General features: G+C 39.0%; 1 protein-coding gene across 1 annotated transcript in view; it reads left to right on the top strand.

Annotated features, from left to right (window-relative positions):
* PGM2 (phosphoglucomutase 2) overlaps window positions 1-22,623 on the top strand; it is a 37,986-nt gene extending 15,363 nt beyond the window's left edge. Inside the window, exons 6-14 of the mRNA XM_041753194.1 lie at window positions 21-214; window positions 4,071-4,260; window positions 5,192-5,289; window positions 6,969-7,149; window positions 7,239-7,332; window positions 8,785-8,914; window positions 9,719-9,908; window positions 16,469-16,602; window positions 22,263-22,623. Coding sequence (XP_041609128.1) covers window positions 21-214; window positions 4,071-4,260; window positions 5,192-5,289; window positions 6,969-7,149; window positions 7,239-7,332; window positions 8,785-8,914; window positions 9,719-9,908; window positions 16,469-16,602; window positions 22,263-22,365 — 1,314 coding nt within the window. The 3' untranslated portion in view covers window positions 22,366-22,623. The remainder of the gene's footprint in view (window positions 1-20; window positions 215-4,070; window positions 4,261-5,191; window positions 5,290-6,968; window positions 7,150-7,238; window positions 7,333-8,784; window positions 8,915-9,718; window positions 9,909-16,468; window positions 16,603-22,262) is intronic.
* The last annotated feature ends 374 nt before the right edge of the window (window positions 22,624-22,997 follow it).

Below are 22,997 nucleotides of genomic sequence, written 5' to 3'. Positions count from 1 at the left end.
TATGTTCCTGCGTTCCCCAGGTCTACTGGGACAACGGAGCTCAGATCACCTCTCCTCATGATAAAGGGATTTCTCGAGCTATCGAAGAAAATCTAGAGCCGTGGCCTCAAGCTTGGGACGATTCTTTAATTAATGGCAGTCCACTCCTTCATGACCCAAGTGCTTCCATCAATAAGAGCTACTTTGAAGACCTTAAAAAATACTGTTTTCACAGGTAAATGGATTGTAAACTCACTTCAAGTGAGTTAAAATAATGTGATTCAGCCAAATTCTATCAGTTTTCATTAAACTTTTCTCTCCAGTCACTACATACAGGGTAGCTGTGTCTGATTTGAGAGACCATAGGTCAGGGTCAGCAATTTTCCTTGAAAGAACAGGTAATAAATATTTTTGGCTCTATGAGCCACTATTTTACAACTACCCAACTCTGCTCTGGTAGTAGGAAAGCAGCCATAGATGATACATAAATGAATGAACGCAAACATAGGTTCAAAAAAATTGTTAGAGACAAAAGCAGGTGGCTGGCATATTGGCCATAGTTTGCTGACCTGTGTTGTAGAATCACACACACATGCACACATACATGAGAGTGTTCGCATATATGTATGTAAAAAAAAAAAAAAGCTTGGTGAAAGGTGGCAAAAGGAAACACTGATTTTTTTTTTTTTTTATCTTTCCAGAAATTTTCTGTGCATGTGCTAGCACATTATGTGTCATATGCTTCAGAACCATAAATAGAAATGTAGCGTGCAGGTCGTTTGTTCTATACCCTCTTTCCCCAGTTAATTTGCCATGGATACCTTCTGTGTGGTAACACATCCCAGTCACGGTCCCTATTAGCTGTGACTCTTGCTGCAATGTGTGCTGTACCCATTTCTTTAACCCAGCGACGCACGTTTGGATACATCCAGTTAGCATGCTGTGGGTCCCGCCACCCCCGACTGTCCCCCAGCAAGAAACCACTGATTTCAAAGAAGCCAATTTCTAGGTTGTCTCTAATACTGTAATTGTTGGACCACTGGGAGTGGAGGCTCCATTGTAGAGTGCAAAACCCTAGCTATACCTGAAGGGAGTGGCCGTCCTAGGGGGTGCGTAGTTACCAGGTGCAAGTGGAAGTCCAGACTTGCCAGATCACCTGACTCATTCTCCCCAAGAGAGATGAGAAACTTACATTTTCTACGTGAAATCTCCTAATTTTTAAACATCAGGGACCATTTCGTAAATGGTGTATACACCGAACAAAGCACACCTATGCGACTGCGCCTTCTTTCTGGCCCACTGATTGAATTTCATGAAGACCAGGTTTTCTACTTGTTTGCTGCTCCACTGAGGCCCAGCAGCAATGTGCCCGATGCACAATTCCTTGAGTACTTGGCACGGGCGTGCGTGCATGTGGATCCATAAGACGCATTTCTGGCAGAAGCACTGTACATGCATGCACAGAGTTGGCAATGATTAATAAATTGCTCTCCACACGTGTCATGCTAGCTGATGTTCCCACCAACATAGTCAAAACAGTATCAAATACAACGACGTCATATGTCAAGTGTGTCATAACTATATGATCCACACATCTGGCCCCTACTGAGTATTACCAGGTTTCTTATTTTGTTAGAGGGAAGTAATATCTTACTTTATCTGGATGCTTTAAGTATGAATAAGCTGCTTTTTTCATATTTACTTAACCTATATTTAAGTATTTATTCATTTTTTGCATTTGTGAAACCTCTTTGCTTATATAGGAAACCACTCTTCATTTATTTCAAGTATTGTTTTCCCTCCTGTTGTCACCTTTGGGCTTTTTTATTTAAACTTTTTTTTAAGATTTTATTTATTTATTCATGAGAGAGAGGGAGAGAGAGGCAGAGACACAGGCAGAGGGAGAAGCAGGCTCCATGCAGGGAGCCCGACGTAGGACTCGATCCCCGCATCTCCAGGACCAGGTCCTGGGGTGAAGGCAGCACTAAACCACTGAACCACCCGGGCTGCCCATTATTTAAACTTTTTGATGGCCTCATTAAAGATGGATGATGTCTATCAGTCTTTTAATTTATGAGTTGTGAGTTTTGTGTTATACTTTCTGTACACCAAGATAATTTTTTTAAAAGTACCCCTTGAAAAAAAATAATAAAATAAAATAAAAGTCCCCCTTGTTTTTTTCCTAGGACTTGCAAATTTACATGTTATGTTTAAATCTTCTCAGTCATAGTGGTTTTTAATTTTGTGTGAGACATGAAGTAGGAAAGCAACTTTTTTTAAGTTTTGCAGTTATAGCAACACACTAAATTGAAGAATCTACCTTTTTTGACTAATTGGAAATATCACCTTTATAAAATAATTCCTAACATGGATTGAGTGCTCCAGCTTCTATATAGGCCTTTACTTGTATTGGTTAATTTAATCTCATTTTAATCCTCACAGTTATGCTGAGGGTAGATTCTGGTATTACCATTTTATAGAGGAGACATGAGAAAACTATGACACAGAGAAGTTAAGTCAATAACCAATAGTCATACAGCTTATAAGTGGCAGGACTCTAGGATTTAAATTCAGAGTCTGGGGATCCCTGGGTGGCGCAGCAGTTTAGCGCCTGCCTTGGGCCCAGGGCACGATCCTGGAGACCCAGGATCGAGTCCCATGTCAGGCTCCCTGCGTGGAGTCTGCTTCTCCCTCTGCCTGTGTCTCTGCCTCTCTCTCTCTGTCTCTCTCTCTCTGTGACTATCATAAATAAATAAATAAATAAATAAATAAATAAATAATAAATAAATAAATAAATTCAGAATCTGTCTTCAAAGCATATTAACCATGAAGCCATTACACCTTCTCATATATATTTCCCATTTCAAACTTCGTGATCCCGGAGACCCGGGATCGAGTCCCATGTCGGGCTCCCTGCAGGGAGCCTGCTTCTCTCTCTGCCTGTGTCTCTGCCTCTCTCTCTCTGTGTCTTTATGAATAAATAAATAAAATCTTAAAAAAAAAAAAATTTCTCTCTCTCTATTCTGTTCATTTAATCTGCCTTTTTACATCTAGTTCTACACCGTCCTGGTTGTGATAACTTTATACTTCACTTTAATATCTGAGTGATTTTTTTCCAGATTTGTTCTCACTAGTCTTACATATTTACTTTTCCAGATGCACTTTATTTCCTATTTTAAGAGAAGACCTTGTGCATTCATCCACCTTCCAAAGAAACGGGTTAGGTTAAGACAATAACCCAAGATTCTAGTGGTTAGAACCCTGGAATCTTTCTCAGTCTTATTTTTACCTTCCTTTTACCTTTTGATATATATTGTCATTCTGTTTTAATTCCCCGACCCCAGGTATTTTGACAAACAGGATTGCTACTTGACAAAGATAAAAACTTTTTTTTTTAATACATCCATGTATGAGGTGTTCCATCACATTTTGTAAAAAGGGACATTTTGAAAATCATTTTGAAGCTAGTAGAGTATTGGGAGCCAGGACTCAGGCATGGCCATGAGCAGGCACCACGGGCAGCTGGGAGTCTCTCCTGGAATGTGAAGCTGGACCGTTCTTTTTTTTTTTTTTTTTTTAATAAAGGGTTTTTATTTTAAGATTTATTTATTATAGACATAGAGAGAGAGAGAGAGAGAGAGAGAGGCAGAGACACAGGAGGAGGGAGAAGCAGGCTCCATGCTGGGAGCCCGATGTGGGACTCGATCCCGGGACTCCAGGATTGCGCCCTCGGCCAAAGGCAGGCACTAAACCTCTGAGCCACCCAGGGATCCCCTGGACCATTCCTTAATCTGCTTCTAGATGTGAAAGCTATCTCATGAAACAAACTCTGAAAGTAATCAGATAACTACAGAGTAAAATTTAAAATCTGAATACGTTGGGGGGAGGGTGCATATTTGGGTAAGAATGAATAAGTTTTGCTTCTTTTTTTAAATGGAGTTAGATAGTCGGTTGTCTTGTACACTCTAATCACATGGATTTCATCCTTTATTACAAATCTGGTCCCTTGATAGCAAAGCTTCTAGTTTTGCAAGCCATATTTGCATCTTTTATCTATATTCTATCCTTTTCTGTGGTGTGTTTAATTCCAGGAGTGTGAACCGGGAGACTAAGGTGAAGTTTGTGCATACATCTGTCCACGGCGTGGGCCATGACTTTGTGCAGTCGGCCTTCAAGGCTTTTGACTTTGTTCCTCCCGAGGCTGTTCCCGAACAGAAAGATCCTGATCCGGAGTTCCCAACAGTGAAATACCCAAATCCTGAGGAGGGGAAAGGTGTCTTGGTAACCTACTCTTTTTTGTTCTAGAACTTACCTATTATATCCAGAATTCTTACTATCGAGTATAATAACTTTGTATGTGTTTCCATTGTGCTGAACAAAAAACCCAGCTTCATCATCTGAGAGATATGTATTAGTCATCCATTTCTTATAGGAACTTGCAAAATACACATCTTAGCATCAGGATGTGAGAGCTGATACTGAAATGTTTTAAATTGAATTAAATTTAAATTGAGTTTATTTTGCTTTCTTAATGTTAAAAAGGAACAGAAACAGAATGCATATTTATCACATGATTTCTATTCCTTAATTTTTATTCCTTAATTTTTCTAATTTGAAATAATGCTACTTAAATTATGGTCTCTTTAACCTTTTTAAAGGTTAGGGTAACAAAGATATTAAGAGAAGGGCACCTGGGTGGCTCAGTCGGTTAAGCGGCTGCATTTGACTCAGGTCATGATCTCAGGGTCATGGGACTGAGTTCCTCGTCCCTGCTTAGCAGGGAGTCTGCTTCTCCCTTTCCCTCTGCCTCTCCCCTCTGGCTTGTGCTTTCTTTCTCATTCACTCTCTCTCAAATAAATTTTTAAAATCTTTTAAAAAAACAACAGCAGTGATATTCAGAGAGTCCATTTATTTTGGTTTGTTTTTGAGGTTGATCACTTGGCAAGGCCTAGAAATACCAGTCTCACCACATGCATGCTATCGGATGTGGGGTGAATCCCGTGGGCAGGTGTGGGTCACGTGGGATGTTCCCATTACATCACCTCAGGATTAGGAAGTAATAGGTGACCGGCCAAGACCAGCTCCAGAAATAAAATCCAGCCTTCGTTTGGGGAAAGTTCTTTTAGTTCTTAAGGAATTGAATGTGTTTTAAAGACTATAATATGATCAATTCTTGACTGAAGTAATCTTTTATTTTACTACTCTTTTTCAGACTTTATCTTTTGCCTTGGCTGACAAAACCAAGGCCAAAATCGTTTTAGCGAATGATCCAGATGCTGATAGACTTGCTGTGGCGGAAAAGCAAGACAGGTGCAGTTGATCATGATTACCTTTCTGATAGAAAACATAATGGGGTGACATCTTCAGCAGTAAAATGTTCCTGGGGCAACTGGACCTATTTGGAAATATTTACCATTTATTGTCCCACAAGTCATCCCTGAACCTCCTGTCACTGAACCTCTAACATATGCAAAACGCTGTTCTGGAGGCCAGCATAATTAATGCAGAGTAAACCGGACCAGGATGGACTTGGAATTGAAATTACTATTAATCTTGTCTCATTTCATCATTGATTTTATTATAATTAATGACTCAGTCCCTAATGCTGGCAAGTACTGTGTTTGGTGCTAGCTTTACAGTTCAGTATTTGCTTCCAGGAAACGTCAGATTTAGGTTGAGGGGACCAGAGAGGAATAGCAGTGGAGTACCCAGTGTTTAAGACAAGTTTGACCATAAGTGGAATAGGACATAAGTGGAGAGAAAAGATGAAAGGCAGGCAAGGTCCACACAGTTTTGGGTGTCAGACAGCACATGTGATGTTTTAAGTTTTTTGAGAGAGAGCGAGCAAGGGGCTGAAGGACAAAGGGAGAGAGAGAAGCTGAAGCCAACTCCGTGCCAGCTCGAGCCCCACATAGGCTTCAGTCTTATCACTGAGATTATGACCTGAGCCAAAATCAAGAGTTGGATGCTCAACTGACTGAGCCACTGCCACAGAGGATTAGGGTTTTAGATTATGGTCGAACAGATTCAATTCTTTTTTTTTTTTTTTTTAAGATTTTTTTTATTTGGGGGAGAGAGAGAGAGACAGCATAAAAGTGGGGGAGGGGCAGATGGAGAGGGAAAAGCAGACCCCCCACTGAGCAGTGAGCCTGATGTGGGGCTCGATTCCAGAACTTGGAGATCATGACCTGAACTGAAGGCAGATGCTTAACCAACTGAGCCACTCAGGTGCCCCCAAACAGGTACAATTCTAATCACTTTCTAGAAAGTTAAGCTAGAGTGATACATGTTGAAACATGAGATGTCCTAGCCACCCAGATTACAAAGAGGAGAGTGAATCCCATGTCTGTTCTTTGGTATCCTCATCGTTTTAGTATGAACTTGCTCTTGAGGCAGGCTAGGCTATTGCCTCCCTGAAACCTCAATACTGACCATACTGAAAATTGAGATATGCAGACTGTTATCCTGGGGTAGGATAGGGTGCGTGGGATCTTGCAAGCATATTTCTATCATCTTTAAAACCAAAGCCTTGGGACACCTGAGTGGCTCAGCAGTTGAGCGTCTGCCTTTGGCTGGGGTCCTGGGATCAAGTCCCGCATCAGGCTCCCTGCAGGGAGCTGGTTTCTCCCCCTGCCTATGTCTCTGCCTTTCTCTCTGTGTCTCACATGAATGACTAAATAAAATCTTAATAAATAAATACATACATACATACATAATAAAACCAAAGCCTTTGCCAAAGACAATTGAAAGCTTCATGTAGCATCACTCTTCAAAGATGGGAGGTTTGTCTAAGCAAACTGGTTGAGACAGAGCTACTACTCAAATGTTTGTGAAGTGACAGTCACGGTTCCAACCAGTTATTTAAACAAGAAAGACAAGGACACTTGCAGGAACCACTTTGAGCCTTGTTTGCCTTAATTGTCATGTCTCAGTCACTTCCAATGTCTCTCTTAAGATCACAGCAATGCATTGGTTGTTTTTTCTTTCAGCGGTGAATGGAGAGTGTTTTCAGGCAATGAGTTGGGGGCCCTCCTGGGCTGGTGGCTTTTTACCTCCTGGAAAGAAAAGAACCAAGATCACAGTGCCCTCAAAGACTTATACATGCTGTCCAGCACCGTCTCCTCCAAAATCTTGCGGGCCATTGCCTTAAAGGAAGGCTTTCACTTTGAGGTAAGGTATTTCTGGGACTTGCCCTTGAATCTCTTTTGCTCTGTAGAAGGTCTAAGGCATTTCCTTCTCTTTTGGGTTATCCCTTTTAGGAAACACTAACTGGCTTTAAGTGGATGGGAAACCGAGCCAAACAGCTAATAGACCAGGGGAAGAATGTCTTATTTGCATTTGAAGAAGCTATCGGTAAGAAGTGATAATGGTGATTATAGCATTAGCTAATATATAGAATGCAAATAAATGGGATTTGGATTTGGGTTAAAAAAATTAACAGTAGAACAGGAGCACACCGGTGCTCAAAGGGTGTTGAACTTCCCTACCCTAAATTTGGCATCTCAAATTTTCTTTCAGCTAAAAAGAATACCTCACAAATAACCAAGCCATTAATAAAAGAAAGTGAATCCATTCCCTTGATGAAAACAGTGATGTTCTGCACACGGGTGCTTATAGCTCCGGAACCCCCATATTTTGGGCAGTTGTGGTAGTTCCTCAAGTCAGATATGGTTTGCTCCTCTCCCAAAAGTGCTTAGACCGAAGTCTGTCCAGAGGAAAGGAGAGGACTCAGTTATGGGGCTTTCATCAAAGTGACTGTCACCTGAAAGGACAGCCCCAAGTCCAGCCAGAATGACTGAGAAAGACTGTCTTAAATTGTCAGTATAGGTGAAGAGAAAGGGGAGCTAGTATAGAAACCTGAAATTTAGATGTTTGTGTGGAGGATGTTTTAGCTATCCATTTAGTAAAAGTTATCATACCTTATACAAGAACATTCCTCCAGGGTCCCTTGGATGGCTGTCGGTTAAGCATCTGACTCTTGGTTTCCGCTCAGGTCATGATCTCAGGGTCCTGAGATCGAGCCCCACATTGGGCTCTGCACTCAGCAAGGAGTTGGCTTGCAAATTCTCTCCCTCTGCGCCTCCCCCTGATGTGTGTGTGTGCCCACACACATGTGCACACGTGTGCCTCCCCTTCTCTCCAATAAATAAATCTTAAAAAAAAAAAATTCATCTGTATTTCCTGCAGCACAGATGCTCCCAAATATCATTTAACTAATTAATCAAATGAAGTGTGCAATAGCTCAACTTTTGCCCTTTTGTCACAATTTGGCAGTCTTTCTATAGCTTTTTATTAAACATTTTTTTCTTGTACTTGTTTATCAAATATTTATTGCACATCAATTACATAGTGACCCTGAGAGAAAAAGATGACACTGACCTCAGCCTAGAGCAGTGTGCATCGAGCTCATTACCAGCCACACAAGACAGCACAGGCTAGGTGTCAAGGTGAAGGACGTAACTCACAAGGACTTTTGGAATTTAGGGAAGATGGAATAAGCATTGACTAGAACAACTGGGAAGGAACCATCTTGTGTGAGCGGAGGGGTTTGAGCTGGACCTGGGGAATGAACAGTTTGTCTAGGAGGAGAATCTCCTAGATTCACCCAATACAGCTTGAAGGCCTGCCTCGCCCCTAGGCCTTGAGCTGGATTCCTGAATATACAGGTGGTAAATGAGAAGCATTCACATATTCATACCGTACAACCTCTTTTGCGATGGGCAAGTTGCGTGGAGATAATGTGCATGTACAGGGTGGTAAAGGAACCCAGTCCTAAGAGCGTATGTATGACACGTGTTTCTGCAGGATATATGTGCTGCCCTTTTGTTCTGGACAAAGATGGAGTCAGCGCCGCTGTCATCAGCGCCGAGTTGGCTAGCTTTCTAGCAACCAAGAATTTGTCTTTGTCTCAGCAGCTAAAGGCCATTTATGTTGAGTAAGTTTCTATTAACTCTGTTTAATTTTTTAAAGTTTTATTATGTTTTTATGTGTGACACTAATATTCTTTCTAATGCCCTTACTTTGGGTGAGGGTTCTTCTGAAAACTAAAGATCACCTTTTCTTTTAATGCTTAACTATTCAATACTAATTATCACTTATGACTGTGTTAATCCTTAACAAATGAGAACATCAGTTGCAGAAATAGCTAATTGAAGAGGGTGATTCCCTGATGTCAGAAAGGACAAAGGTTTTCGTGAAACATCTATTACGTGTTTAGAGCCACTAGTCAAGTCCGCCTTTGTAGTGCAAAAGCAGCTGATGGCAATACATACAGGAATGGGTGTGGTGTGGCTGCGATGAAATGAAACTTTCACCTCCCAAGATAGGCCAAAGGCCAGGCAGCAGTTTGGCAATACCTGGGGTCAATAGTTATACCTCTTTTTTATGCTAAATTATTCCTTTGAAGCTAGTCATTGTTATTCGTTTCATTTAGCTTAAAATATACTGATTGATATATGTTCTGTATACACCAGTGAGATTATTTGTTCCTCATTTTCCATATTTGTACTTTTTTTTATTGAGATGTAATTGACATTAATGTCAGGTATAATAACATAATGATTTGATATTTATATATATTACAAAGTGATCACCATAGTAAGTCAAGTTAACATCCACACCACATATAATCACAAATATTTATTCTTGTGATGATAGCTTTTATGATCTGTGGTCTTAGCAACTTTCAAATATAGCAGTCACCATGTTGTATATTACTTTATTTTATTTCTTTTGATAGATATGGCTACCATATTACCAAAGCTTCCTATTTTATCTGCCATGATCAAGGCACCATTAAAAAATTGTTTGAAAACCTTAGAAACTACGATGGGAAGAATAATTATCCAAAAACTTGTGGCAGATTTGAAATTTCTGGCATTAGAGACCTTACAACTGGTTATGATGATAGCCAACCTGATAAAAAAGCTGTAAGTAATAACATCTTTTATTGATTAACACTCTTCTGTATTTACCTTCCATTATACTTCGAATAGCTTAACTCATTTAATTATGGGATTAATTGAAGCTGATTTTAGGCATTCGGGTATTATAAATAAACTATCGGAATATACAGAAGGTTAAAAATCATGCACTAGAACCAAAAGGATTGTCACTCGCCATCTAAACCAATGCCACCATCTAACGCATAGGCAATCAGTGCTCCGAAGTGCAGGACCTGCCTGCTTGGAAGTGCAGGACCAACAGCTAGTTGGTGACGGTTGTGGTAAAATCTGGGTCTTCTTGCCTCCAGATCCAGATTTTCCTCGGTCTCCACACCTGCTCAAAACACCGAATATGGCAGCCCACTATAGTGTTTCCAAATGAGTAGATCTGGGGTAAGGGCCAAGAACTTGCATTTCCAGCAAGTTCCCTGCTGATGTTACTGCTACACACTTGGAGAGCCACTGTGTGCTTCCTAGGTCGTTTTACCCTATTCTCTGAATGTCCAGGAGCTGTTAGCTATAAAGTATGAGTTTGCATTCTTCACATTCTATGGATCCTCCACTGGAGTCAAAAGAACATTCAAATATGACAGAAGGGTATTGCTAAGTAGTGGCAGGGGTTTGGGGAAGGAGAGTAAGAATATCCTTATTAGATATTAGACATCTTTGATAGTTCCTTTTTATTTTTTTAAATTTCCATCTGCAGGGCAGCCCTGGTGGTGCAGCGGTTTAGCGCCACCTGCAGCCCAGGGCGTGATCCTGGAGACCCAGGATCGAGTCCCACGTCCGGCTCCCTGCATGGAGCCTGCTTCTCCCTCTGCCTATGTCTCTGCCTCTCTCTCTCTCTCTGTGTGTGTGTGTCTCTATGAATGAATAAATAAAATCTTTAAAAAAATAATAATAAATAAATTTCCATCTGCACACAATATATTTTTAAAGAGAAATATTTTTGGAAGAGTCATGGTGAAACATGGCCGCGCCAACCCCTGCCATCTCTTTGCCTTGCCGGGACAGCCACCTTCCCTCTCAGTTGTCTCGCCTGGCATTTTACCACCAGATTTCAAATCGTATGCTCATATGGTGATGCTTGGGCTTCTCAGTGTTGGACTTTATTCCTTTTCCATTATGGAGATAAGGATTTAAATCTGACATTTCTGGGACGCCTGGGTGGCACTCAGCAGTTGAGGGTCTGCCTTCAGACCAGGGCATGATCCTGGAGTCCAGGGATCGAGTCCCATATCAGGCTCCCAGCGTGGAGCCTGCTTCTCCCTCTGCCTGTGTTTCTGCCTCTCTCTCTCTGTGTGTCTCTCATGAATAAATAAATAAAATCTTTAAAAAATAAAATCTGACATTTCTTACATTCACTCTTACCCCTTCTCCCCTATCATCACAAACAGGCCACAACACTTGGTGAATTCAGATTCTGTGCTTGTATTATTATGACTACTTAGCTAAGTAGTCTACTTTGGTTAGGTTCCCCAAAATTGTAGAATTATTTCTTCTAAAATTAATAGTTGTTCTGTTCTTTCATTTTCTTGGATTTTTATATAAAATCCCCAGTCTTCCCACATCCTTCAGATGTCTCTCAGTAGGCTTTTTATGGTCCGATGCAATTTTATCAGTTCTGTTTTATTTCCACCCAGCTCCCTCCCAGTCCTTCCATCCAGACAGAGCCAGCTCCTCTCTGTGTTGGGTAAACACATGTCATCCTGGGAATGCCCTTCACCACTTGTGGGGTGGAGTCCTTTGCTTCTGGACCCCATGACGTCCTCTTGCTGTACTTATTTTCCTAAATCACCTCTTCTTTTTTTTTTTTTTAAGATTTTATTTTTTTATTCATGAGAGACACAGAGAGAGAGGCAGAGACACAGGCAGAGGGAGAAGCAGGCTCCATGCAGGGAGCCCGTTGTGGGACTCGATCCCGAGTCTCCAGGATCACGCCCTGGGCCAAAGCCAGATGCTAAACCGCTGAGCCACCCCGGCGTCCCCCTAAATCACCTCTTCTAGTAGCTTCCTAAAAACAAGTGAATAGGAGGTCAATTTTTGGAGACATTGAAGTCTGCAAATGTCTTAATTCTACCCTCACACTTGATTGACTCACAGTTTTGAAAGCAGTGCTCCACTGTTACGGAGTTGCCAGTATTGCTGGTGAGGGTCTGATCTTTCATTCGGTCAGGAAATAGCTGAGGCCTACTGTGTGCCACCTAAAGGGATGTTGATGCCGTATTTATTCAGTCCTTTCCATGCAGCTTGCTTTTTCCTCTATGAAAAGATTTCAGGAATTTTTTGCTAAACTTTTCCTCTAAAATTTCAGTGATCTGCTTTTTCAGCCATTCTGGACAGCTGGTGGGTCGTTGGTTTTTGGAGTCATTTCCTTCAGTTCTGAGAAATTTTCTTAATTTTCTTTCAGAGAAGGGGGCTGGATGGTTATTTTCCTAATATTCTCTTCCTCTGTGTTTTCTGTTCTCTCTTTCTGGCTGAGTTCTTGGTTAGATGCTGGCTCTCCAGGACTGACGCTCTACTTTCCTTGTTTCTTCTTCCCTAATGTCCATCTGTATCTTCTTGTCCAACACTTTGGGAAATTACATCAACATTAATTTTCAGTGCTTTTATTCACTATTTGAGCTCGTATTCTCCACTTTATTAGAAATAACACCTGGGGCACCAGGCTGGCTTGGTTGGTAGAGCATGTGACTATTGATCTCGGTCGGGGTTGTGAGTTCAAGTCCCATGTTAGACATGGAACCTACTTTAAAAATTTTTTTTAAATAAAAATAACATCCTATTCTTGTTTCATGTATATAGTACTTTTTAAAAAATAATATAATGATTCAACAGTTCTGTATGTTACTTGGCTGTCATCATGATAACTGTATACTTGACCCCTTTTACCTATTTCGTCCATTCCCCTACCCATCTCCCCTCTGGCAACTACCAGTTCGTTTTCTATATGAAGAGTCTGTATTTTCTGTTGTTGTTTGTCTCTTTTTGTTGCTGTTATTCATTTCATTTGTCCCTTTAATTCCACATATGAGTGAAATTATATGAGATTTGTATTTCTCTGTATTTTTTTAAATTTAAATTCAATGAAGTAACATATAATGTATTATTGGTTTCAGAGGTAGATGTCAGTGATTCATCAATCTTATATAATGCCCAGTGCTCATTACATCACGTGTCCTCCTTCATGTCTATCACCAGTTACCCCGTCCCCCTACTCACCTTTCTTTCAATGTCCCTCAGTTTGTTTCCTATGATTAAGAGTCTCTAATGGTTTGTCTCCTTCTCTGATTGCGTCGTCTTATTTTTCCCTCTCTTCCCTATGATCCTCTGTTTTGTTTCTTAAATTCTACATATGAGTAAGATCATATGATAATTGTCTTTCTCTGATTGACTTATTTTGCTAAGCATAATACCTTCTAGTTCCATCCAGATCGTTACAAATGGCAAGGCTTCAGGTTTTTGATGGCTGAGTAGTATTCCAGTGTGTGTGTGTGTGTGTCTCCATGTCTCCATTCATCTGTCAAGGGACATCTCTACTCTTTCCACAGTTTGGCTATTGTGGACATGGCTGCTGTAAACATTGGGGTGCAGGTGCCTCTTCAGATCACTACATTTGTATCTTTGGGATAGATACCTAGTAAGTAGTGCAGTTGCTGGGTCGAAGGGTAGCTCTATTTTCAACTCTTTGGGGAACCTCCATACTGTTTTCCAGAGTGGCTGCACCAGCTTGCATTCCCAGGAACAATGTAAAAGGGTTCCCCTTTCTCCACATCCTCACCAACATCTGTCATTTCCTGACTTATTAACTTTAGCCACTCTGACTGGTGTGAGCTGGTATCTCATTGTGGTTTTGATTTGTATTTCCCTGATGCTGAGTGAGGTTGGGCATTTTTTCATGTGTCTGTTGGCCATTTGTTTTGTCTTCTTTGGAGAAATGTCTGTTCATGTCTTCTGCCCATTTCTTGACTGGATTATTTATTCTTTAGGTGTTGAGTTTGATAGGTTCTTTATAGATTTTTGGATACTAGCCCTTTATCTGATAAGACATTTGTGAATTCTGTCTGTTGTCTTTTGGTTTTGTTGACTGTTTTCTTTGCTGTGCAAAAGCTTTTTATCTTGACGAAGTCCCAATAGTTCATTTTTGCCTTTGTTTCCCTAGCCTTTGGAGATGTGTCAAGCAAGAAATTGTTGCAATTGAGGTTACAGAGGTTGCTGCCTGTGTTATCCTCTCGGATTTTGATGGATTCCTGTCTTACATTTAGGTGTTTCATCCGTTTTGAGTCTATTTTTGTGTATGGTATAAGGAAATAGTCGAATTTCATTCTTCTTCATGTGGCTGGACAATTTTCTTCAATTTGTTGAAGAGACTGTCTTTTTTTCCATTGGATATTCTTTCCTGCTTTGTCGAATATTAGTTGACCATAGAGTTGAGGGTCCATTTCTGGGTTCTCTCTTCTGTTCCATTGATTTGTGTGTCTGTGTTTGTGACAGTACCATGCCATCTTGATGACTACAGCTTTGTAATAGAGATTAAAGTCTGGGAGTGTGATGCTTTGGTTTTCTTTTTTAACATTCTTTTGGCTACATGGAATCTTTCTGGTTCCATATAAATTTTGGATTATTTGTTTCAGCCCTGTGAAAAAAGTTCATGGTATTTTGATAGGAATTGCATTGAATGTGTTGATTGCTCTGGGTAGCATAGACATTGTAACAAGATTTATTCTTCTAATCCATAAGCATGAAACATTTTTCCATTTCTTTGTGTCTTCCTCAATTTCTTTCATGAGTATTCTGTAGTTTTCTGAGTACAGATCATTCACCTCTTGGGTTAGGTTGATTCCTAGGTATCTTACGGGTTTTAGTCCAGTTGTAAATGGGATCAACTCTTTAATTTCTTTCTTCTGTCTCATTGTTAGTGTATAGAAATGCTACTGATTTCTGTGCATTGATTTTATATCCTGCCACTTTGCTGAATTCCTGTATGAATTCTAGCAATTTTGGGTTTTCCACATAGTATATCATGTCATCTTCAAAGAATGAAAGTTTGACTTCTTTGATCTGTCTTAATTCACTTAACATTATACTCTCAAAAAAAACAAAAAAACGAAAAACAAAAAACTTTATACCTTCTGTGTTGTCCATCTGTGTTGTTGCAAATGCTAAGATTTCCTTTTTTTTTCCTCTAAGTAATCTCTATGCCCAACATGGGGTTCAAACTCATGACCCTGAGATCAAGAGTCACATGCTTTACTGAGCCAGCCAGGCACCCCAAAATCTCATTCTTTTCAGTTACTGGGTAATATCCCATGATAGATAAATAGATAGATAGATAGATAGATAGATAGATAGATAGATAGATGATAGATTGATCTAGCTATATATGTATATATCACACCTTCTTTACCCATTCATCTTTCAGTGGACACTTGGGCTGCTTCCATATCTTGGCTATTATGAATAACCATAGGGGTACATATATCTTTTTAATTAGTGCTTTCATTTTTTTTTTTTTTTTTTTTTTTTTTAGTGCTTTCATTTTCTTTGGGTAAATACCCAGTAGTGGAAGAATCACTGGATCATATGGTAGTTCTATTTTTAATTTTTTGAGGAACCTCCATATTGTTTTCCATAGTGGCTGCACCATTGTACATTCCCACCAAGAATTCACAAGTGTTCCTTTTTCTCCACATCTTTGACAACACTTGTTATTTCTTGTCATTTTTAATGTAGCCATTCTGACAGGTGTAAGGTGCCACCTCATTGTAGTTTTGAATTTGCATTTTCTGGGTAATGAGTGTTATTGAGCATTTTTCATGTGTCTGTTAACCATCTTTATGTCTTCTTTGGAAAAATGTCAATGTGGGTCCTCTGCCCATTTTTAATTAGTTTAGTTTTTTGGTGTTGAGTTGTCTAAGTTCTTTATATATGTTGGATATTAACCCCTTATCAGGTATATTATTTGCAAATAGGTTGCCTTTTGTTTGTTGATGGTTTCCTTTGCTGTGCAAAAGCCTCTTATTTTGGTGTACTCCCAGTAGTTTTATTATGCTCACGTATGTATTTTATTTCTCTTAAGAATAGTCATTATAGGGGTGCCTGGGTGGCAGAGTCTGTTAAGACTGTTAAGACAACTCTTGGTTTGGGCTTGGGTCATGATCTCAGGGTTGTGGGATTGGGCCCTGCCTCAGGCTTTGCTCTCAGTGAGGAGTCAGTTTAGGTTTCTCTTTCATTTTCCTCTGTCCGTTCTCCTTGTGTTCTCTCTCTCTCTCTCTCTCTCTCTCTCTCTCTCTCTCATAAATAAATAAATAAATAAATAAATAAATAAATAAATAAATAAATAAAATATTTCTTTAAAATAGGCATGATAACTTTTTAAAATGTAGACATTTTTCTGTATTGCCTTTATATCCTCCAAATATCCTTTTTTTTTTAACCCAGTATATTTGTTGGACATTTATTTTCTTGCATATACAGGGGAAAACTTTTAAGCCAGAACAGTTTATGTTACAATTTAAATTTAAAACGTGTAAATTAATTCCTAGGTTCTCCCTACTAGCAAAAGCAGCCAAATGATCACCTTTACCTTTGCTAATGGGGGTGTGGCGACCATGCGGACCAGTGGGACCGAGCCCAAAATCAAGTACTATTCAGAACTGTGTGCACCCCCTGGAAATAGGTATGAAATGGTGGCAGCACCTGTGATTGTTATTCCCTAAAGCTTCTAATTGGTTCTTTGCAAATGCTAAGTAAAACACTTTATCTTTCCTGTATGTACTTTAATTAGGAATGTTGTTTCAGAACCTGCAACAATATTATGATGTTAACAGCTGAGTAAAGCATCCAGGCACAGGAGAGCTGATTTCCTACTTACTTATTTCTGTCCTGCCTTTCTTTGTAGGGAAAAATTTCATTCTGAGTTTCAGTAATAGTAATACAGTTTCCTTTTTCTAGTAATTTTATTTGAGACTAGTATGAATGAGTTTTCTTCTTTTCCTTCCTGTCTCTGATATAATAAATTAAAATCCATTGCACCTGCACTGAACAAATATCTTTGAGCACCTACTGTGCATAGGTCTGTGCTCAGTTCTGGAAATTCTCGATAAAGTACCATAGCAGAAAGAGGCCTTGCCAACAAAGAGCTGATGGTTTGATAGATTTAGAGTCACATTTTTGTGACCTTGGTTAATTAAGGGCTTGAGTTCACTTTGTAGTACCAAAACACCTTAAACTTTAACAATCACGGTACATGTAGTTAGCATGCGTAAATGTGATGATGCACACCCCTTGAGCCCTCAGTAACTAGCACTGCTCTATTCAGAGTAAAAAAAAAAATCAGAAAAAAAAAATGTTTTTAAAGGTCAATTAAGTCAGTACTGTCCCATAAAAATAAAACGTGGGGGCAGCCCGGGTGGCTCAGTGGTTTAGTGCCACCTTCGGTCGAGGTCATGATCCTGGAGACCTGGGATCGAGTCCCATGTCGGGCTTCCTGCGTGAAGCCTGCTTCTCCCTCTGCCTGTGTCTCTGCCTCTGTCTCTCTCTCTCTCTCTCTCTGTGAATGAATGAATAAATAAAATCTTTTTAAAAAATAAATAAATAAAATAAAATAAAATAAATAAAATGTGAGGGGTGCCTGGCTGGCTCAGTTAGAAGAGCATGTGACTCTCGATCTCAAGGTCATGAGTTTGAGCCCCACATTGGGTGTAGAGATCACTTAAATAATTTTTTTTTTTTTAAAAAGAGGGGTGCCTGGGTGGCTCAGTTGAATGAACTTCTGACTCAGTTTTCAACTCAGTCATGATCTCAAGATCTCATAGTCTGACTCCTTGCTCAGTGCAGAGTCTGTTTGTCCCTCTTGCTCCACCTCTGCTCCTTCCCCCCAACACACACACACACACACACACACACACACAAACACATACACACATGCATGCACTCTCTCTCAAATACATAAAATCTTAAAAAAAAAGGGGGGGGGGAATTAATGGACACTATAAAAAAAGAGAAAATGTGAGCCTCATAATGCAATTTGAAATTTCTACTAGATACATTTTTCAATAATGAAGAAACAGGCAAAATTAATTTAGTGATTTATTCTACTTGTTTTAATATGTGAGAATATTGTTATACCCTATATAATTTATATAAAAATTATTGAGCTAATTTATTGTTTTCACACTATCTTCAAAATCCATTTAGGATTTTATACTTACCACATATCTCGATTAAAATGCTAGATTTTTTAGAAGTACTTGTTCCATACACTTGACCCTTGAACAACATGAACTTGAACTGTGCAGGTCCACCTATATATGGATTTTCTTTTTGATAAATACAGTATAATACTATAAATATATTTTCTCTTCCTTATTTTCTTAATAACATTTTCTTTATCGTAAGAATGCACTGCATGATACGAATAGAAGGCTTTTAATAGCGTACTTTTTGGGAAATCAAGAGTTATTACATGGATTTTTGACTGTATGGGAGGGTTGCTAACTCCCTAACCCTCATGCCATTGAAGGGTCAAATATATTACAATTTCAAAAACTTTACAGTTGAAAAAAATAGATTTTGATACCTAAATTGTTCAAACATACATAAATTTTCCAATAACTGAATTAAATATCAGTTTTTTAATTTGAATTTCAATGAATTAAACTTAAATGACGTTAACCATTCAGTTCCTGGGTCGCACTAGCCACATATCCAGCTCTCAACACTGTAGTGGAGAGAATACCTCTAAGCAGTTGTTAGAACATTTACAAATCAAAGCTTTGCTCCTTGAAAAGTTGTTCTGGTCTGGGGAACTAAATTTGCACCCTGTGGAAATAAAAGCAGAGGAAATTTTCTGAGCATCTTCAATTGGCCAGCCAGTAGCAGATTACATGTAGCGAATAAGAGGGGCGAGGACAGAATTGTTAGCGTATGCTTTCCTTGGGCAGGAAGAAATGACTGCTGTTAGCAAGGTAAAAAATACTAAAACAAAACAGAACTATGAAACAGAGATACAGGAACTCATAATGTTCACTGTTTTATCATAGGGGAGATAAGCATTCCACATCCACGTGGGCCTTGCATTTTCTGAATAAGAGCCCCAGTCCACCAAAGTCATGATTATGGCTTTGCAATTCCACAGCAGTCAAATATATTTAAGAAGTCATAGACTGTGTCCTATATTTTGCTGCAGATTCCCGTTCAAAACCTTTTGGTGTTGCAGGAGCAAAAACTCAGCTAGTAAGCAACTCGAGCAAACACATAAAGCACCTCATTTTCTAAGCATTCTGGATTACTAAGATTTTATTGTAATATTGTGCAAGTATCAGTGTTTCCCTGTGTGTTACATAGTAAGCTGTTTGCTACTCTTGAGAATGGGGTTTTCCATAGACATGTCTTTGTAACTCTCATTCTCATTTAATATTTTCATATTTCTAGGCCTCTTTTTTTTATTTTTTATTTTTTATTTTATGATAGTCACAGAGAGAGAGAGAGGGAGAGAGAGGCAGAGACATAGGCAGAGGGAGAAGCAGGCTCCATGCACCAGGAGCCCGACGTGAGATTCGATCCCGGGTCTCCAGGATCGCGCCCTGGGCCAAAGGCAGGCGCCAAACCGCTGCGCCACCCAGGGATCCCTAGGCCTCTTTCTTTTGAAAACAAAGGGACAATAATCCAACTTAAAGACCCCCCCTCTCTGATTTGTCCCTTCCTTGTCATTACTCTGTGAAAATACATTCAGACTTTATAATAACAATACTCTTTAATGTTTGAGGATCTAGTGTTTTACACTTTTCACATGGATTATTGGTGCCCTTAAATTCAAATATTAGCTTACAGGGATCGCTGGGTGGCACAGCGGTTTAGCGCCTGCCTTTGGCCCAGGGCACGATCCTGGAGACCCAGGATCGAATCCCACGTCAGGCTCCCGGTGCATAGAGCCTGCTTCTCCCTCTGCCTATGTCTCTGCCTCTCTCTCTGTGTGTGTGTGGCTATCATAAATAAATAAATTTTTAAAAAAACAAATATTAGCTTACAAATTCCTAGAAATATTTTGAAAAATCATCCTTTTATTATTCATTGAAACGCTACTCCAGTTTATGAATTGGGACTTGGGCACTAGGTCAGTCCATGGAAATGCTGTCAGGACTCAAGCAGGTCACCAGCCTACCTAATGTAAAACAGCAATAAAGCCATGGATAAGTTTCTTTATTTTCTGATCACTTTAATACTATTACTGTGTTTTATATCATCATTATTCATAGAATTCCATGACCTACTCATCCTTTAGAACAGAAAATACTTTTTTTTAAAGATTTTATTTATTTATTTATGAGAGACACAGAGAGGCAGAGACATGGGCAGAGGGATAAGCAGGCTCCCTGCGGGGAGCCCAAAGCAGGACTAGATCCAAGACCTGAGCAGAAGATGGACACTCAACCACTGAGCCTCCCAGGTGCCCAGAAAATGCTTTTCAAATTTATGTCCTGCTTTTAAAAAATATTTTTTGTTTGGTAGATATCCAATTTTTGATTTTGGAAAATTTCAACGAATACCCACATACTCTCACTTAGACCAAGGGTTGGCAAACTTTTTTTGTAAAGAGCCAGATAGTAAATATTTTAAGAGTTTGTAAGCCATATGGTCACAACTACTCACCTCTGCTGTTGCTCAAAAGCAGAAAGAAATCTTACACATCTGTGTTCCAATAAATCTCTATTTACAAAAATGGGCATTCAACAGGCTGCCAGCCATAGTAGCCTACTTTAACCTAGACTGAACAATTGATAACATTTTGTAATATTTGCTGTCGCTTACCATATATTGTATATGTAGGTTTGTTTTTATTTTTCCTGAGTCATCTGAAAATAAGTTGCAGACATCAATACACAATTCCCAAAAACAAGAATACTCTATCACTATCTCAGGATTTAGATACCAATTATATCAGGCAAGGTTCTAACAGAAAAAACCAATAGGAGATATATATTTATATATTTATATTTGTATATTCACTGGTGAGTTTAATTTTAGCTATATTGTTAGAAAAAAACCAGTAATTATTAATTATGTGCCTTCCTGAGAAATGTTGTCTTCAAAACACATTTATGGAAAAGGAAATAATGACCTATGTGATTCATATATATTTATGAAGCGTAATTACTTTATATGTCACCAATGGGGATAAAAATAATTTTAATGAAGCTACATTTATTGAGGTTTCGGGGCCAGGTTCTGTGCTAATTGCTTTATATAATTTATCTCAATCTACACAACAACTCTCCTGAGAAAATAAAGTCGTTTATCCCAATTTTTCAAATGAGAAATCTGGGCCTTGGAGAGGCTCAACCACTTGCCTGAGGGCATACAGCTTGTAGGAGAGCCAGAATTAATGTCTGCAATAAAATGGATTGTATAGTTGTTAGGGGAACTATTACAATGTAAAAATGATCTTAACTAGTTACAAGAATTTCCATTTCCATTAAAATAAAGTTGCATGTATTGAAGACAGTCAAAGATGAAGAAAGGAAAGTTTGAAATGAAGGATTCAGTTTTTTAAATTCAGCTTTTTGGTTTCAAGTATTCGAAACACCAGGAACCTGATGCAAACATGAGTGGCTCCTTTTATCATTACCTCCCTTCCAGTTGTTTGCATGTAAATGCGTGTTTTCCCTATGCTTGAAAACTTGATTTCCTTAGAGGGGGAGGGAACTAGTTCCCTAGATTTTTGTTTATACTTTAGTTGTGACCCTTTTATTCTGGAGGTAGACTAAAAAAGATGAAAGCTGGGGTGGGGGTAGGGGGATCTGAGTTGCTGGTGTGTGATTAGCAGGCCCACTAGGAGGCTCCCATTCTCTGTACTTTCTGGAAGGCCTTGCAGACCGGGCTGCTGATAGTTAGCTTCCTGTCATTTGGAGGCAAACAGGAGGCTGAAACGTTCCTATCAGATGCCATTTGTAAAAGCTTAGGAGGATTAGATGACCATGACAACTGAAGTCTTGAAAATTTTCTTTGCACTGTTAGGTACCAACATGGCAGATCTTTTAGGGAAGCTAGAGCAAAAAGTGTTTCTTAAAAATTCTTAGAAGAAATGCACAGAGATGATTTTGTTGATAGTAGAAACCTTGGGAGATCTTTTCAGGGAAATAATGGATATTGTCTCTTGGGGTCTTTACATCCAAGTCAGCAGATGCATTCCCATGCTTCCCTCACTGGGGTTCTGATCTGTCTGACTTAGCCCTCCTCTTAAGGGTACGTTTCAATGTTATTTGACCAATGTGGGGAGAACTTAAAATCTGCTTTGGAATAATCCACTGATCTGGGATTCTCCTCCTTATTTTCCAGTGATCCTGAGCAGCTGAAGAAAGAACTAAATGAATTAGTCAGTGCTATTGAAGAACATTTTTTCCAGCCACAAAAGTACAACCTGCAACCGAAGGCTGAGTAAAATATTCTAGCCTTGGGCATAATTACAGTTAAGCTGAACTTCATTCATTCAGCAATGTGTTTGAGGACCAAGTGACTTGAACAATCGCTACAAGTATTTATAAATTTTTAATAGACCTACATTCCTCATTCTATTGTTGACCTTTAAGGTGAATAAAGAAAAGATGGACAAACCTAACCAACATTTCCTTTTACACGGTTGAGCCTGGGCATTATCTGAATTAAAAAATAAAGATTTTTAAAATAGCTAACTCAAAAATATATTGTAATTAGTATGCTTTAATCAGAATAAATCATGAATATGATTTATTCATAATAAATCCTCCATAATATTTTTATGAATAATTGAAACTACCAGAAAGCCTATACAATTACTAAATTATGGGCTGTCATATTATGGGATAGCCACTTTTTAGATATGTGTATATTTACTTTTCTGTCAGCTGCTTATAAGATAAAATTATATAAACAAACAAATGTCATATTCATGTTTAGGGAGACTAAAGTGGAGGAATTTACAAGAACCTCTAAAATGGAGCAAAAGATACTTTAAAAAGATATATTTCTTTTGACCTAAAACTTTTTAGTTCTAATAATATATCATTATGCATCATATATGTGGTAGGAAAAAAC

This window comes from Vulpes lagopus, chromosome 4 (assembly GCF_018345385.1).
Source record: "Vulpes lagopus strain Blue_001 chromosome 4, ASM1834538v1, whole genome shotgun sequence".
Lineage (NCBI taxonomy): Eukaryota > Metazoa > Chordata > Mammalia > Carnivora > Canidae > Vulpes > Vulpes lagopus.
Note: the sequence above shows the minus strand (reverse complement) of the source record. Positions and strands in the feature narration are given on the sequence as shown.